This window comes from Metarhizium acridum (assembly GCF_019434415.1).
Source record: "Metarhizium acridum strain ARSEF 324 chromosome Unknown scaffold_72, whole genome shotgun sequence".
Taxonomy (NCBI): Eukaryota; Fungi; Ascomycota; class Sordariomycetes; order Hypocreales; family Clavicipitaceae; genus Metarhizium; species Metarhizium acridum.
This window is the reverse complement of record NW_027094019.1, coordinates 1,000,910-1,019,187: the sequence shown is the minus strand read 5'-3', so window position 1 is coordinate 1,019,187 and position 18,278 is coordinate 1,000,910. Positions and strand designations below refer to the sequence as shown.

The 18,278-nt window shown below is 51.4% G+C and overlaps 4 protein-coding genes across 4 annotated transcripts; 2 read left to right on the top strand and 2 right to left on the bottom strand.

The window, feature by feature from the left end:
* Positions 1-599: 599 nt before the first annotated feature.
* Positions 600-1,926, top strand: J3458_007094 (uncharacterized protein; the record flags this gene model as incomplete). The annotated part of the gene is made up of 4 exons (XM_007817977.2): positions 600-687; positions 789-979; positions 1,057-1,389; positions 1,493-1,926. 4 exons carry the CDS (start codon positions 600-602, stop codon positions 1,802-1,804), a joined length of 924 nt encoding a protein of 307 aa, XP_007816168.1. The 3' UTR covers positions 1,805-1,926.
* YTA7_1 (TAT-binding protein-like protein 7, AAA ATPase) lies at positions 1,492-7,641 on the bottom strand. Its single transcript, XM_007817976.2, has 5 exons — positions 7,425-7,641; positions 7,218-7,244; positions 4,283-7,157; positions 3,951-4,226; positions 1,492-3,868 (listed from the first exon to the last, which is right to left on the bottom strand). Exons 3-5 carry the CDS (start codon positions 7,124-7,126, stop codon positions 2,165-2,167), a joined length of 4,824 nt encoding a protein of 1,607 aa, XP_007816167.1. The 5' UTR covers positions 7,127-7,157; positions 7,218-7,244; positions 7,425-7,641; the 3' UTR covers positions 1,492-2,164.
* A 2,203-nt stretch (positions 7,642-9,844) lies between these two features.
* J3458_007092 (uncharacterized protein) lies at positions 9,845-10,245 on the top strand (the record flags this gene model as incomplete). The annotated part of the gene is made up of 2 exons (XM_007808508.1): positions 9,845-9,979; positions 10,054-10,245. 2 exons carry the CDS (start codon positions 9,845-9,847, stop codon positions 10,243-10,245), a joined length of 327 nt encoding a protein of 108 aa, XP_007806699.1.
* A 378-nt stretch (positions 10,246-10,623) lies between these two features.
* J3458_007091 (uncharacterized protein) lies at positions 10,624-10,923 on the bottom strand (the record flags this gene model as incomplete). The annotated part of the gene is made up of 1 exon (XM_066119197.1): positions 10,624-10,923. The coding sequence occupies one exon, from the start codon at positions 10,921-10,923 to the stop codon at positions 10,624-10,626; it is 300 nt and encodes a 99-aa protein (XP_065975834.1).
* Between the last annotated feature and the right edge of the window lie 7,355 nt (positions 10,924-18,278).

The following is an 18,278-nucleotide window of genomic DNA, read 5'->3' as shown; positions in this document are numbered from 1 at the left end:
CTCACCTGACGTAGTGCTTGCACAATCATTTAGATAGGTTAAAAAATAAAAGAATTTCATTAAATTAGGCCAAAAAGACCCAAAAATTTTTGAAACTTGATTAATAATCTCATCACTTACCAAGTGCAACGGGAGGTGAAAGCACATGGCCCACACATGGACATTTATCCCGCCCAGCCACATTGTCATGAAAAAGGAAAAAAAGAAACCAGCCCTATCGCACTACTCCGTAAAACGACAATCAATGGCCATGCAGTGGGTGTACCGTACCCTCGCTCACATCCTCACGTTACGGGGTTTTCCCTGCCCCGCCGACGTCCGATCCCATCTCATCGGCCGTCCCCTCGTCATCAAGCCGAGCCCACCAGCCGAGGCAGCGGCGCTTTTGGACCCCCACCGGGCCCCACATGTCCGGGGAAGCCCCAGCAGCAACCCATCTAAGCCGGAGCTACGTTTTCTCCTCCAACACCTAGATATAAATGTACAAAAGTCTCCCCTTCCGGTCAACTTCAACTTTTTCTAATAAGAATTAAATATAAAACCAGTTCCTGTCCCAAAACACAACTACCCAATTATTCGTCCCGTTCACGTTCAAAAAAATGGGCAAGCCCGTCGCTTTAGTAGTCGGCGCGTCACGCGGCATCGGCCGCCAGGTGGCAGTTGATCTGGCAAGGAACGGCTACGCAGGTAAATCCCAGCAAACAAGAACCGCCAAGCCAAGGCTCTACATGTAAAAAGAATAAAAAAAAAAAACAGGGCCAGCGTACTGACAACCCGCCGTCATCCAGTCGTCGTGGCGGCAAAATCAACAAGCGATGCCTCCGAAAACGCTCCCTTCCCGCCGGACCCCAACTCCCCCGACAGCACCATCACCACCGTCGCCCGGGAAATCACAGCGGCCGGCGGCGACGCGCTCGCCCTACAAGTGGACGTCCGGTTCGAAGAGAGCGTCAACAAGCTCGTCTCGGCCGCCATTGCCGTATGTCTCCCCGTCTCCCCCCCTTTTCCGGGCCTCGGGTAGCTGACCCCGGTGTCCGGCCGTGAAAAAAAAAAAAGGCATACGGCCGGCTAGACGTGCTGGTGTACAACTCGGGCGCGGTGTACTGGTCCTCGGTGGCCAAGACGCCGCTCAAGAGGTTCCAGCTCATGCAGCGCGTCAACCCGGAGGGCCTGTACGCCGTGGTGCAGGCGGCGCTGCCGCACCTCTCGCCCGCCGCGCGCGTCGTCGTCGTCAGCCCGCCCGTCTACAGCCGCTTCTTCAGGGGCAAGACGGCCTACGCCATGGGCAAGGTGGGCATGAGCGTGCTGACAAAGGGCCTGGGCATGGACCTTGTGCGCGAGGGCAAGCTGGCGGCCGGCATGGCCATCTCCAGCATCTGGCCTGCCGTGGTGAGCTTCCTCCTTTCCTCCCGTGACGTGACGGCATCCCTTTGACCGAGACACAAGTGGGGGTCGGGGCTGACTTTGAATTCATGGGAAAATCCCACGGCAGGCCATCGAGTCTGCAGCCACTCAACACTTCGGCGGCTCTTCGCCCGACGAGCTCCGGGACCTGCGCAAGGCAACCATCTTCAGCGACGCCATCCTGGCCCTGCTCCGCGCCCCCGCGGACAAGGTCAACGGCGAGCTGTTCCTCGACGAGGACTTCCTGCGCGACTTCTGCGGCGTCACTGATTTTTCAAAGTACGCCGTCGTGCCGGGCTCGGAGCCGCGCAGAATGCTGCCCGCCAAGCTGCCCGATTTGAGTGTCGCCGAGCAGGACGATGAAGGGAAGAGGATAGACCTTGCCAAGTCCAAGATGTAGTAGGACATCAGACTAGCAATATCTTGTACAAAATACGACTAGGAATTAATTAATTACATCGCAGCGAGAACAAAATTGAAGCAAATTGAGAAGAGTCATGTATGCTCGCTGGTTCTCTACTCTAGCTCTTTTTTTTTTTTTAATTTTCGGTGCATTCATCTCCTTCAATGTAGAATTGCTACAACCAAAACTCCCACTCTGGCTGGCCACTGACATGCTTGGCTTTCATAGTACAAGGGAAAAAAAAAAAAAAAAAAAAAAAAACGTGCCAAAAATACAAAACAAGACTTCCACCATTACCCGCACCCTACCCAATTGACCTGATCCCGTTCTCTTGTTTTCATCCCTTTTTTGTTTCCTTTATATATCCAGATGACTATCGCGCTGACTCGAAGACCCTACAGCCTGAATTTGCTCAATGTCTGATATCACATCGTTAAACACACTGCCCAGATGGACGACAACTGCGTGGCGGTTCCATTCGTGTCTGGACTTCCAAATCTCATCCATCAATTCTCGGTTGATTTGCTCCAACTGCTCAATCGTGCAGCCCGACGTGCCGTCAGTTAATACATGGAGCAGATTTTCGATTGCGCCTTCAACAGCTGGTGGTTGAGAAGCGGACGAGCCTGAGTAACGCAGTCCTTGAGGTTCTTGCGACTGTGGTTCCTGGGATGGCTGAGTTAATGCATCACCGGCTTGGCCACTGGAACGGCGAGCCTGAGACGGAGTTGACACTTGACTGCCACTCATATTGGTGGTCCCAGGTGCCACTTGACCCCGTGCGAGACCATGCGCCTGTGAGTGAGGCCAAACCTCGTCACTAGGTGTTGCCTGGCTCGGTACCACAAGCGTATCTGGCAATTCCACATCTTGGTCACCGTCGCCGCTGCTCTGCTGTGCACCGTGGTTGCCATTGGTGAGCTGAGTACTAAAGTTGGAAGACCGATGTGGGGATGGATCCGATGTCTTGGTGGTCGAGGCATCATTAACCACTGCCGAAGGCGACACTCCAGGTGGCAGAGCTGTCACGGCTGACCTTTGTGAAATCTGCGTCATCCCCGTGTGCTTGGTAGAGTCGTCCCCAAACTTTGCGGGCGGTCCCATGACTGATGCTTGAGTTGCATGCTGAGTACGATCATCTACGCCGCCCATCTGTACGTCGCCCTCCTTCGATGCTCCCTCTGTGCCGTTACTCAAGTTGCTTTGGTCTTGCCCAGAAACATCTTGTCCATTGGACAGCGGGCTTCGGAGCTGGAACCGTGCGGTTGTGCGAGATCCGGGAACAGTCTCGCCCAACGTGAGCGGTCCTTGCGAGTCGCTATCATTGCCTCCTCCTAAATCAGATTGCACGCGTTCCAGCATGGATTGCATCGTCTTGCGCTTTCTCTCCTTCTCGGCTGCTTCGGCCGCCCGCTGAAGTTGACGTCGATGCAAACCTTCCCAATCAACGAAAGCGTAGGTGGCTTCGATACTAGCGATGTCAACCTCTACGTTGCTCAATAGTTCATTGGCTTTCAGTGTGCGTTCCTTGTCGCCAATGTTCCTGGCGTCTTTGGCAAGCGCCTTTATGTCAAACAAAAAGTCTTGTGGCCGCGCGTAGAATCCATTCGACAGCCGCTCCTCGATTGTAGTCGTCTCCAAATTGTAGTAGCACTTGCCTGTGGCGGTGTCTCGAAGTACATCATTGCCGTACTTGTCTTTGACAATCTCATAAGGCCGGACGGTCCCTCCTGCTAGGTCTGGTCGAACGTAATTGGGGTCAGACTCGGCAAAGAGGTAGTCAATGTGACTCTGAGGAATGACAGGTTGTCTGAACTTTTTGTACTTTCGATTGATCTGGTCCATAATTGGCTGGAGGTGAATCTTGAGGGCATTGAGCCACTGGTGGTCTTTTCTCTTCAATGCCTTGACTTCCTCCTTGGTTGGCGGCTTTGGTGCAATAGGAGGAGCAACGGGAAGTTCTTCAAGAACTCTCTTTTTTCGGTTTTCGGGATCAGGAAATTCAGCCGGTTTCTTCTTGATGTACTCAAGAGTCGCTTTGAAATACTCCACTCGGTTATCCTACAAAAACATTTAGACCAATTTCTATCTGAGCCCAAAAAAAGGAGGAAAAAAGGAAAAAAAAAAGCCATGTTACACTTACCCTTTCTGGTCGTGGAATTTCCATTCTGTTTCTACGCGAGAATCCAAATAGATCCTGTATTAACTGAGAAGGAAGCTCATACTTAGCACACTCAGCCGTAGCAAGTAGGAGCACGGGGTCTGTTGGTGGAATCGATCTCAACATGGTCTTGAAGGTTATATATGCAATAGTTCCAGACAATGTCGTGTAGAAGGCATCGACATTGGGAATATAGATGACACTGGGCTTATGGCGACGGACTTCAGTGAAGAGGCCAACAATGACTTGTTCCATAGACTGCAAGCCGTCAGAAAATGCTACAACGACAATAAAATCATGCAAACTGCACTTACCCTCCCATCTGCAAGAAGAGCTGGTAAATCGAAATTCTGGACATGAACGCCTTCAAAGTGGTGCAAGATAGCAGAAGCAATGTACGCTTGGCCCATTCCATGCGGACCATAAATGAGGAAACGAGGTCGGAACACTCGAGACCGCTCAAATTCTTGTTGCATAGCTTCTCGTGCAAAGCCATGGTCTTCGTCATTGTATTGTTCGTACATGGCCTCTTCGAGAGCCGTGATCTTCTTCTTCCTGGGTAGCAATTCGTCCAACAAACGCTTTGCTTCGCCAAATTGAGCTCGCAGAAGTGGTTCCACAGCCCTGGGCAAAGGCTTCGCGCCAGATGTGGCCGAACGCTCCGACGAAGGAATGAGTTTCTTGATAGAGAGCATGAAGTCCGAGGCATGAATACTAATCTTGTTTGGATCCACAACAAGCTTCTCTGTGGAAGAGTATATTTGAGGATAAGTCCGTTGAATGGAGTTGAGCGCTGCCTCGGTGCACAGAGCTCGAAGATCAGCACCACCGTAGCCCTTGGTCTTCTCGGCAAGAGAAGCCAGAAATGGGTCAGACAGACCCCAGTCCTTGGTGTGAATACTGAGAATGGACCTACGGGCCTCGATATCCGGCAGGGGGAAATAGAACTCTCTATCGAATCGGCCGGGTCGTCGAAGGGCAGGATCAATATTGTCGGGTCTGTTGGTGGCACCAATGACGATGACCTGGCCACGGCCGTCCATACCATCCATCAAAGCCAGCAGAGTAGACACAATGGAGGCATGGATTTGCTCCTGTTTGCTGGATCGAACAGGGGCCAGCCCATCAATCTCATCAAAAAAGATAATACTAGGCTGAGTCTTTCTGGCTTCCTCGAACAAAAGACGCAGCTGCTTTTCTGCTTCACCAACCCACTTGCTAAGGGCATCAGCACCTTTGCGCATGTAAAACGAGATTTTTCGACCTCCGGAACCGACCGAATTGGCCAAGGCACGGGCCAGTAAAGTTTTACCAGTACCTGGAGGACCATGAAAGAGAACACCGCGAGGTGGAGTGACATGAAACTTGGAAAAGAGTTCAGGGTACAGCAGAGGAAGCTGAACCATCTCCTTGAGCTGGTCAATGTGACCTTGCAGACCCCCAACCTTGCTGAAATCAACACTCAGGTCGACACCAAGGGGGTCTGCATCTGCAAGAGCCTTTCTGTCCTTAATTTTGCCGACATTGGGCGTTGCTTCGGGGTTCAGTCCGAGGCCACCGGGAAGCAAGCCCCCGGCTGGAGCACCTGTTGTTGGTGTCACGCCGATATTTCCACCAACACTTGAACGGTGAACCATTTCGTCATCGCTGCTGTCAGAGTCGACACCACCAGCTGCGCCGGTACCCCATGGCCCGTTGAGAAGCGAGCCCCCTCCACCACCCCCGCCAAAGGGACCAAAGGTGGTGTTGAGGTTTCTCTCCCATCCTATACTGGCGCCTCCGCGGCGTCGTCGGGCTGGGGTAGGGGCTGGGTCCTCGACTTCCTCCTCTTCGATATTAGCTGCAGTCAATGGAGGCATGTAATAGTTGACTCTGGTTCGGGCGCGACGAGATTCCTGGTAAACAATGGGTGGTGACTCATCTCTAGGTCGGCGGCGAGGTCTTGAAGATTGCCGAAGCTCACGGGCTTCCTCGTTCAGCTCATCCAAGTCAACATCGAGATCTTCATCACCTGAATCGCCGCCGCGGCGTGAGTTGCGTGCGCTTCGCCTGTCTTTTCTCCCTCTTGGTGTGGGACTCTCAATGTCCTCACCCTTTGTTTCTGACATGGCCTCCTCCTCCGAATCATCAGCGGGCTCAAAGTCACTGCTGGGTTCTTGAGTAGATTTCTTAGAGCGACCTCGCCTCAAGCGGCGGGAATTTGTGCTGGCCCCATGCGTGTCTTCCGCCTTGTCCTCTTTCGATGCATTAGCGGCGGCCCGTGATGCACGAGTCCTCCGCGTTATAGGGACATCGTCGTCGTCGTCGTCGTTGTCGTCTGCATCTGCGCCTGCGGTAGTTTTAGGCACAGCCTCGGCTTCCTTTACAGGTTCAACTGCGTCATCCACAACAACAGCAGTCGTGTCCGCCATGTCTTCGTCCTCATCTTCCTTCTTCTCGACAGGCTTGTAGTCGTGTGACAGTTCGTCAGGCTCATCTGCATCGTCGGCAGCACGGTTACTGCTTTCTTGAGTCGCCTCATCAATGGTTTCAGGGGCCGCGTGCAATCCTTTCATAGAACGGGAAGACCGCCGGGTTTTAGAATACGCCTCCGGACTACGGCTTTTTGAGTTGCGAGACACCACTGCGTGCCTACCAGATTTGGACAGCTCGACGAACTCGTCTGCATCCGCAGTGCTAGCTCTTGTTGCTCTTCGCGTAGCCCCTGCAGAGGAACCTTTGGGAACCTTGAGCTTCACAAGTCTTCTGCCTGCGGGCTCATCCAGCTCTTGGGCATCCTGGGCAGCGTCTTCCGAGTCGTTCACCACGTCCTCTGCCTCCTCATCAGCGCTACTCTCCCGATAACTGTGATGGGTTCTAGCAGCCTTTCTCGTTCGACGGCCAGCAGCGTTCACAGGTGCATCTTGGTCTTCCGACTCATCCTCGACAAAGGAGTCCTCGCCCAGACTGTCGGACAGGATTTCGTCATCCTCGTCAATATCGGAGCCTCGATATCTGTGACTTCTCTTGCGAACACCACCAGGGCGAGGGCCACGGGATGGCCTGGCCTTCTTGGAATTTCTTGGTGCCCTAGCCTCCGACGGGTCAAAGTTCTCATCCTCGGAGTCAGACTTGTTCGGGTCGAAGTCCTCCAGCACCCTCTTTCGTTTGCTGACCATTGTAGGGTGCTTTTATTCGACCGTGCAGGATCTGAAGGCTACAGTAAGAAAAAAAAAGCACCAATGAAAGAAATGAAAGATAAATTCGGACACTGGGAGTAAGAGGATCGAAAGTCAACTAGGTGGGCAACGGAAGCGTCAGCATTGTCTGACAATTCCAAGAGAGAAATGAGCTGTAGTCGGTTGACAAAGTTGGTTGGTCAAGATGGAACGACGACAGTGTTCAATTGGGTAAATTCTTCTCCATCATCGACATGTGTTGTGTGGTGATGAGACCAGTGTTAGCCTGATCACTGACCTGGGCTGAATGATGAAAATGCACGGCATGCATGAAGGCAGCCGCGTAAAGAGCTCCGGGGCAGCTTCAACCAGGGCGCTGGGGACGGGCAAGGCCAAATGCAATGTGCAATGGTAAATGGCGTCTCGAGAACGAAATCAGATGGTACAGCCGCCGCAGCAACCGGCCGGACAAAAGAAACGCGACGATGTTGCGTGCTAGACGGGACAAAGCCTTCGGGCCAGTCGAGTTTGGTTGACGCTGGATTGGCGCGTCGCGGACAGATAGGCTGGCCAGGCAGGCGGGTTCTCACGTGCAGGGAGGCAGCAGCTGGCGAATAAAAGGCTGCCATTATTGTTCTGGACAGGAGAATGCTCCACACAGAGAAGTGCTACCAGGATGAATCCATTCAGCATTTGCAAATGATGATTTGAATAACCATGAATGTTTCTGAAATACTGTCATATCGCGGATAAAAGACTTGTTACTTATTATTCCAGACGGTCAGGGTCAAAAACGCGCTTCATTTGGCATTTCCACCGGGTCTTGCAGCCCATAGGAGGCTATTCAATTCCTTGTGCGAATTCTGTCAAGTCCTCATGGCAGATTAGATCTAATTCCCCATGATATCTCAACTGCCATGACGCCATTGTCGCGGCTCCGTCCAAGCTCCCGGCTAAGGCTGGTGATGAGCGCTTGTCCCACTGGGTTGCGGACGGGGAGTTTGGCTCGCGTGGAGGATGGGAGTTGGGCTTGGGAGACAAGGCGGCTCAACGGGCTGGGGTCCTGGGGCGCAGCAGGCCAGCTGGCAGGGCGACTGAGCCACTTGGCGAGGATGCGGCGCGGAGCTGCTCAGCCACTGCCCAAGCCGTGGAGTGGAGATTGCACGGGAATAGAGGCATAGCTCTGCAGCAATAATGAAAGAAGTGTCAAATCCATTGAATGCTAACATACACCACCATTGTACACCACTACAGTGAGAAGACCTTTATTTACACAGTTTTACAAAGTCATATTCTCCGTTTCTGTGTTTAATGTGGCCATTCTTCAGTTAGTGAGATGCAGTACCAATCGTTGTGCCCTCGTTCTCAAGATGCGGAAGCCCAAGTGCACCTCGCAACGACAATCACACACATGCAGCCATCCTCCTGACCCAAACACGGGAACAACAGCCTCACGAGTTCTGTGCTCCTGCCCAAAACTGGCAAAGAGCCTCATCTCGCGCTTCGCTCCCCATCCCGGCCCGACATGCCCGGTCCACAAAACGCTCGCCTTGCCCCAAAACCCCCAAGGCTAATGCATTCCAAGCAGGGATCAAGACGTTCCAGAAATCTTCCCAAAACGTCATTTCCACAGCCAATGGTCCTGCAAAGGGAACGCAGGGAGTCATTTGACATACCCTGGACAAGGCGCACAAACCTTCCCCAGTACATTACTATCCCTTTGAGTGTGCGCAGGTGCCAGTTATGTATATACTCCACTTTTCGCTAGTACTTGCTAAGTACTTCGTTTATAGCAGGGTAGCCACTTATATGCTTGTAACTTCTAGTATATGAGGCACTTTATTTACCATATATATTCTTAGGTGACTTAAGTATCTTTTAATCACATGTCTTTAATTGGTTAACATCCTTGGTCGTTACCAAAATGGCACCTGCGCACACTCAAAGGGATGGAGCCCTTGAAGAAGCCCCCGGGGGAACGCGGGGTCAAGGCCAGCGAAACGGAATGCCTGAGCATTGTTTTCCCTTCTTTCAATAATTCTGCTGCCTTACGCCCACTCCAGCGCTCATACCCAATCGGCCAGTCCGTCATGTTGGACGCGGCGAGTGACGAAACACGACGTGCACGTACAATTGGCCAGCAAGCCCCGCATGAGGGACTGCTGACCTCAGCCCCAGATGCAGGCCAAGCCAATTTGCGGCCATTTGGACATGATGAGCAAACGGTGCATCCTGGCGGGGGAGGAACCGACACCGCTTGCCGTCCACGTCGTCGCAGTTACCCAAGTCCGGCCGTGATGGAGGGTGGCCGAGTTCTATTCTTGTCGCCTGTGAGGGCATGCAAAAACCGGCGTGCTTAAAAAAAAACCTTCGGCCCCCATCTCCTTGGACGTTTTTACTCTCTCAACTTGCACTTTTTTTCTGAAATCCGCACATATATGATGTATGCCAGAGTCTAGATTCTGTTGATTGTGAATATATATGCGCCCGTTTATCTAGAGGGTGCACGGCAGTATTGAACCACCACATACCTGCAACCGACGACCAACCCGCATTTTGATAGTTGGTTGGGCCGAGACCAGCCAAGTCATCGGGTGTTGAAACAAAAATCGCGCCTTTCGCTCTTGGCACTTATTTCTTCTCTCTGCCCTGTGCCTTTTGGCTCCTTGCAATAGATTCATCAACGAACTGCCCATCATCATCTTCACCATCGTCACCATGAACAACTCCGGCTCCTCTCGTGCTCCCCCCCCTCCGCCGCTGAACCTGGCGTCCCTCCCGCCAGCCAAGCTCAATCTTGACAAGACCAAGACTGTCGACTCGGAGGTTGTTTCCATCCCGTCCTCTTCCAAGGTACGTGGTCCAAAATCGCATCACCACCGTCTTTTCCAGAGAGAAGCACGGAGAGCCAATCTAACAAGTGACAGCGATCTGCGTCCTACTCAAGCTCGGCTTCGACCTTTTCTGGCCAGTCGTCCTTCCAAAAGACATCAACCAGCTTCATCAAGTCCTCGCCCACCGTCAATGTTCACACCACCTGCGGTCGCCACACGGATCAATTCATCTTCGGTGGCCCTTCGCTGAAAGATCTAGCAAAGTCCATCAAGAAAAAGTTTTGAAAGAGTTCCGTTCATATTTGCAGCATTAGCCATGGCATTTTGTTGTATACTAGATACATGATCGTTGCTGGCCGGTACGGAACGACTTTTATGACTTGATGATGACCACTGAATAATACCAAACGTGTTGGGGGCAAATGATGATGATGATGATGACGATGATGATTGATACCCGCGGGGGACTAGTTTACCAAATAGTTACAATTTAATATATGATCCTATACAGGTCGTGTAGCCACTGCCTTGCCGTAACATGTTGCGCTTTTATATATATTGATAATCATCCTCATGCCGCACCCGCATCAACTCGGTCTCTCTCTCTCTCTCTCTTTTTTTTTTTTTTTTTTTTTTTTTTTTTTTTGAAAATCTCGGCCGTGACTATGAATATCCACCATCATCGGTCCTCGGCGCAGGATACGTCGACTTGTCCGTCGCAGCATACGTCTTCGTAAACCGATCCAGCACCCTCCTCAGCCACAACTGCACCTCTGCACTCGCAAGCTCATACGCTATTCGTATGCCAAAACCAACGCTGTACGGGCCCATTGTGCCCGCTCCCACAGTCTCGATGGACCGTAGAATATTCCGTATCAGCTCGCCCCTCGACTGCTCAAATTCTTCTGGCCACTCGCACTGCACCAACGCCTCCTGCAGAATCAACGGACATGCCCAATACATTGTACATGGACCCCATCCACGACATGTTGTACTGCAGGACAAAGTCGAATGGAGAATCTGGATCCTGCGACGGGATATCGTATGGCAGGGGCGCAATCGTCGTAAAACTTGTCGTACCAAGCGTTGAACAATCTTCGGTACTCAATGGAGCGGAGGCCTAGGGCGGCGACTTTCACCACCATCAGGTTGTTGAAACGTGCCCATGGTCTTGGACTCGCGGAGAACAAAGGTTGTTGCTAAGACGCTGGGTATTTCCGCAAGGCGCTCAAAGAACTCGTCAGTTATAGAATAGTGTTGACCAGGTAAGCTGCAGGGTGAATAAGGTGGCGGCCTCCAACACGAATTATCGGCTTCAATTCTGGGCGGGAGAGAAAGCAGTCTTCGCCCGAGGGGAAGCACATGTCACACATGATCTGGCTCGGTTAGCTATGTGCATTAAAGACTGTATACTCGAAGAAGGGGGGAAGAACTGACCAAGACGCCCCGAAACGCCAGTATCATCGAGGCATCCCATCCTTCTGCGTGAGCGTCTGGTCCACTTTGTTCTATCAACGTCCCTATTCCTCTCGTGTGCAATAGCCAAGAATCAGATGAATTTATTCCGGCAAAAAGCTATTATGGCGGTTAGCACCTCACGTTATTCAAGGCAAATCTCCTCTAGGCAACTCACCTCGAAAATGCAAAGCAGCATCGCCGCACACAGTGTCTCGGACGTCTTCCACTCCGTCCTGTGCCGCAAACTAGCCTGCAGCTGCCCTAGCGAATGCCCATAGATGGTCCTACTATGTGCAACCACGCTCTCGTCCTCATTTTCCTTGCCCACCAGGTGCAAGCCCAGGGAGCACATGGCTCCATCCAGCACCGCGTTACACCCAATTTGTCCATCTCATACCACGACAAAAAACGCGATATGTCAGCCTTGGAGATGTCTGCTTTCACAGAGGCCACGATGGTGCTGACAAACTCTGCCCTATTGGGACGGGGCGACCTTAGTAGCGTTGATATTGTTGACTCTGATAGTGGAGAAGACGCACTCGAGGACCGACTCGCCGACGCTCTCCACGATGCTGTCGAGAACGGTGATCCCTCCTATTCCCGGTTTTCATCCACTGTCGAATCGCATGCTTCCCTGATACAAATTTGATGCCTCGTTCATATCCAGGACAGTCGACGCCATACTTGCGGCAGTTACCACACCCCGGCCGTACCTCATCACACTTGACCCTTCTCTTTCGACATGGCTGGCACCCCGTGCTGCGAGGGACCCCAACCATGTCGCTCTGCCGCGGGCCCGCCGAGCCTTGTACAAGCGTTTGCAAGATTTGGATGGATTTATGGTTAATGTCCCAGTATCTCAGGTCAGGTGTTGTAGCTGGTGTGGCCTCCTGACTGTTGTCCTCGACGTGAAACCAGACGCTGTGTGACAAACATTGGGGAAAGGGGGCCCAATGAATGAGTCCGCCAATATGCCGAGACCGACGTTGCAGTTATTGAGTTATTGATGCCTAGATAAAACAGTCGGCCGGTGTTGCACAGCTGCAGCCCACTCACTGTGCTCCGTCACCCCAGATGTCGTGTAACTTGACCTGTACGCAAGGTAACGCGACAGAAGCAGGGTAGGGCATAGTCCGTCGTCTTGCAGCACACGAGCTGCAAAGCCAAATTTGCTTCTGACGCGCATGGTGCTCTGTGTCACAAATTGTCACAACATCATGCAAAGGTCGTCAGAATCGGCGTGTAACTAATTATCCGCCTCTTCAGCTCTTGGGAAGTGATACGGGTCACGTGTCGCGGATCATCATGCAACGGCCATTTTTGCTCGCCCAAGTACTCCGTACGACCAAAAAAAATCCGCTCCAACGACCAGATAAGCTTTGAAAGCTTGACTGAAAGTCTCGGTCTGAATGCCACGTCTCAACCCCTGCTGGGCTACACTACGGCAATCTTCGATTATGACGTACTGACTGTCTTTCCCCGCGGCTCTGACCGGGCAGACTGTTGACGGTTTCGGGAGCTGCTCGAATGAAATACAGGCCGACAATGACGAAAGATGAAAAAGGCGAGAGCATATACGGAAATGGGACATGTTTGGCGAGTGCCCTCCGCCCATTGCTACGCATACCTTGTGCGTACCTACCCAGGTAGCTAGGAACGCTAGCTTGAGCATATTCCCCGAGCTCAAATCTGCCATCTCGTCCGAGTTGAACTGCTGTATTCGGGTCGAGTGAAAACTTACTTGGTATATATATAGCAAGCAGTAGTAGGCCGATATATCAAGCACCAACGGCTCACACTGTGCTGTATGACTCCGGCAGTTCTAATGAGGGCTGGGTCGTATCATGGCAGAGGCAACAATGAGGTTACTTGACGCTCCTCAATAGCAATTGCATAGCAATATACAAGCATGTGTCTTCCTACCATATCTAATGCGAGCATTGTATCGGCGTGAATACACCCTCATTGGCCAGAAGAAACGAATAACAATGCTTTCCGCCACAATTCAAGCAACCATATCTCATATCCCTCGGGCACCTGTGCAACGCCAGTAAGTTCTTCTAGAAGCATCACCATTGCCACAGATCCTTCCTAGATACGCCCATCAACTTGATGCCATCATTCTCAGCAACCCAATCTTCAAACTACCCCGAAAGGGCCAAAACAAGTTCACCAAACATTACGCGCTACGATATTATACACCATATATACAGAAGTGATGCTCAAATATATGCTGCCTGTCACACACTGCAGTGGCCAGTACCAAGCCGTTCATTTCCCTCTTCACGGCGTCGGAGCATAATCGTCTCAAAAGCTTCACCAACACGTCTGTCACATCATTCTTGTGTCAAGATTCATTGCCAGACCACTAGCCGCGGACCTCGCATGCCACACGCTCAAAACCCCGGTGGAGTTGGCAAAGCCAGCCGCATTACGAATTACGCCCCTACTCTGGGATACCCTTTCTTGACCCCTTGGGGGGGGGGGTGGCCCGGGTGGGCACGGTTGTCGAGTTACCAAGTACATGTTGTGAATAATTATGGTATTAAGTGGCAAGCATCCCCCAAGATTTAATTGACGGTCCATGCAACGGTCCATGCTGCCGTTCAGCTCGCAAGATTGGGTTCTGTCGGCCATACCCTGTGGCTGGCGCACCCTCGGATGCCGGCGAGAAGTTGATATCTTAGTTGCGTATTGGCCAGGCCATTGTTTGAGATTGACAGCCAAGTATGTTGCACGGACATTTAGAGCCTGGTTTTTCTTCTTGCATTTTGTGGTACGCGGTAGAAGCATGCAACATGTCGCCCGTTACTCAGTTATACTGGCATTCGGCGAACACAATCCACTTGATGCTCGAGGCAGGAGGCGGAAACTAAGTCGATAAGTCGACTTTGCACCGCCAATCATCGTTACACTATGGACCGTCCGCCGGGACGGATCAAACGTGGCAGAAACGCATATTACGTAGAGACATGTGATAGCGTGATAGCGTACTGCTTGTATAGCCATCAACTTCATCAGTGAGAACATGGTAATGCACAGGAGTTTATCTCGAATGTTAAAAAAGGCCGAGCAACACGCTGTCAATGCAACACATCGGAGATTTTGTGTATCACGTCGACTTAGTTACAACTAACCAAAACAAATTAGTAAGTAACGACTGATCTATAGCTCAAGAATCTTTATACGTAACAATACATAATATTATTACAGGACAAATAAATGCTAAAGGAGGACACATGGGGATCACAGGCTCCTGCTTCTAGAAGTCGATGCACGGAAAGCCGAGAGAAGCCCACGGACACGATGCGTACAATGTGAAGGGATCAAAGTTTGCCTCGATAAACAGAAGTTTATGTCCCGCTTTCAGCTCTCAACGCCATGCTAATGTGGTGCCTTTGATTTTAGAGTGCGGCTAATATAGCTAGTGCTTGTTTCGGCCAAATGTTGATTAACGTCAATGGATAGCGGGTGAGCGCATTATTGAGGCTGGAGTTGCAATGGCCCGCTATGCTGGTTTCATGTAAATATGTTGTGTGTGTGTAGTCAGCTTGTCGTTCTGTGTGGTATCTATAACAAAGGGCATTTGACAAACCTATGATAACATGCCTTGCTTGCTTTACTCCGTAGATCAGACCTGACTTTTCTTTCTTCTCTCCTTCTGTCTTCCACATCGCCAAAATTCCTGCTCCACAGAGAAGAATGATTTGCTGCAGCCGTAATGACGAAAATAGATTAGATGGCGTTAGATCGATCGAAATGGCTCATTTGAAGAAGTGCACTGACGCCACGCCACGCCGTGCCGTGTGGATTGTACGCCTGCCTCTTGCGTCGTGGGCGATATAATTTCGACTGATCGTTGATGTTTTTCGTGACCAACAAAAGGAACACAACAGCACAAGTGTCAACGACTCCTCACACCGCTTCTCGGCATAAAAGTGAACCAGCGCAGCTTTTATGTGAGCGGATTGCTTTGCCCTACTGCACGGGATAGCACTTGCTCCTCTTCATATTTATCGGGAAGTTGAAAGAGGATCAGTGAGGAGTGGCACTTGATAGTTGGGTTCTGACCCATGCGCAATCCATCATGTTGCTTCATCAAGCCGGGGCAGACAAGATGGAGAAGCAATTGGTATTATATACCACTTTGGTGAATGTCGATCGGTCCGACCCAAATAAAGGGTTTGCACAATGCGAACCCTCGATGTCTATTCTTTCAGCCTTGCCCGATGAATGCTTTCTCGCTGGATAGGATTGAGAAATTCAATTGAGACGGACGCTGTAGGTTAAAATAACCATCTTTGCCAAGGAAACTGATGAGCAATTCTCTGAACGAATCTAACGGAGGAGTTCAGATGTTTTACTGCGGTGATGGGCATCCCATCCATACTTATTAATCGTCCTGGAGATAGCAAGGGGTACGAAAGAAGAGAAATGACCAGATATGACCAAATTTGGACACGAGAGGGGCATTGTTCCACCCGGCATTATTCCACCCCTGGGAGCGTGACGTGCTAACCTTATCAGAAGCGAGTCGGGAATTTGTTGTTCAGACTGTTTAAATGTAAACTAGAAGCTGCTATGTGGTTTACGGGAGACACGGAAATGTTATCTTCTGTTGACGTGAGGATGAAGTGCGATGTGAACAATCATCCGAAAAGGGGATGGAAATGAGGGCTGTTGAACCGGCTCCTACTGGACAGCGAGCCCCTACAACTCGTTCGCCGTCTGTGTGTTCGGTGCTCCATAATCTACCAACCTGCATGTCTTGTTTTCGTGGCTTGCATTGGTGTTGGGTTCCTGCAACGGACCTAATTGATATGACTTGCCAACTTGTGTACACTTTATGCACGAAGTCATACCTACCTACCTAGTAGTTAGTAGGCATCTTGCTCAGACTGTACTAACGTTAAAGACGGCGCAAGTCTTCGTATTGGCGTGTTAGTTGGTCTGGATTCAAGGCCGGAATCCCGGTCTCACCCTTTTGCGATCCATCTTTCCGGACAGGTATAAGGAGTGCAAATAATAGCCGATCAGCAATCTGCTCCACACTGCGTGGTTCATACATAAATAGTACTACCAAAAAACAAAAAGATGGGCACACACTCCTGAACTCGTTCCTCCGATGACTAGTAAAGCCTGAAGTATGGGTCATGCAGTCGAGGCTGCCGTGACACCGGACTCGGGGCACAGGGAATAGAACTGCAGGCACAGCAGGACAACAGGACCGGGACTTCTGTCTTAGTCGGCACCGGGCCATCTGGTGCCATCCGCTGTGATTTGCCTAGCATATGGTTTCGTGAGAGACGCTGGCGGGCACTGACCAAGTTCCGGAGCAGAGAAACAACAGTCTTCTTGGAAGCGGATCGTGTTCAACAGTTGGTCCATGATTCTGAAGAACAGCCTCAGCATGCGTAAGACACAAACGAAGCCCCGTCACGTTCGAAAGAATGAATGAACGGGCCAGAGCCCTGCAGACATTGTCGACGCTTTGTATGTCACACGGCAACGCCAGTTGATGGTTCCACGACAAAGGTTGGAACGCGGTTCTGTACGCACTCGAGACCGGGCACTGGCTCACCGTGGCCGCTGAGTGCGTTTTCGTCTCGTATTGTCTTTCATTGTATGTTGTCTTGTACGGAGGAGATTCGAGCTCTATTGTACATACGTACTAGTATTCCTGTTCAAGTGGTTAGCTCGCTCCCTGGCTATATTGCTCCCCCACCGAGGTGTCCACACCCCATCCTCACTTTGCATGTTGCCCAGGGCCACGTCCCTTGTTTAGCGCAAGGCAAATCAATGCCACAATCTGAAGGATGTCCAATCATGCACTGGAAGTCAAACCCCCTTTAGACAACGCCATCGAACACGACCGTCTGGCCGAGGCTGCCGGCATACATGCAACCAGGGCTAGACGAGAGGGAGGAGGTTTTTGTGAGAATCAGTTGCTGACCTTTGGGAGCAAGCAGTCCAAATCCAACTGAAGTGGTGATCAGCATGGCAAGAACGGACAAGGAAGGAGTGGCCCTCGTCGTAAGCCAGGCATTGTGGCCGGATGCATACGAGCATTCGACATTGGATAGAGTTTTTTCTACCAAGTATTGGCCCAACCATTCTGCTTCAGCAAATTTGGTAACCTTCACCCTGCGCAAATATGAAAACAAACCGTCATTGCGTTTAGGCGCTCCCAAGAGACTCCATGGTAATAATGGATGTGTGTATGTCGTGTGATTGCGCAGAGGTCAGTTCTTATTGTTCGACTCGAGAATCCGACGAGGGGGCCGACTCACTTCGCCGCTGCCGACCGGGTACACTTGTTTGACATTAATAAATGGGGACGGGGACGGGGATGGAGCTGGAGATGGGCAAGGGCACCGAGTGCCAGACCGGGCATGACCATGTCTCACAAGCTCGTGTCTGGCACGCAGGGAAGCACAGCAAATCACAATGAGATCTTGGCAAGCTGGGTTCTTTGATTGACGTGCAGTCGTCGTCAGCCCGTGTTGTCTGTAAGATTCCATTGACGGCAAGCCACCTATCCACCCAGGCCTGGGTACGACAGTGGCCCCGTGGTCGTGGTGTGCGGACGATGAGGCAGACATTCAATGTAGGAGACCAAAGACAAGCAGAAGTTCGAAATGGTCCGGACGCGTCTGGTCTCTGAAGAAAGAGACGGCAGTACGGACTATCAGCACAGCTGATAAACGGCTGCCTTGGCTCTGCGAGGAATATAAAAGCATTCAGAGAGTCTGGTACAAAAACCAAGAATGCTGGCTCTGAAGAACTGGTCACTATAGCCCCAAGCTCGTCTGGAGAGGCATAAAGGCTAAGCCAGTAAGAAGTAGCGCTTCCAGGTTGCG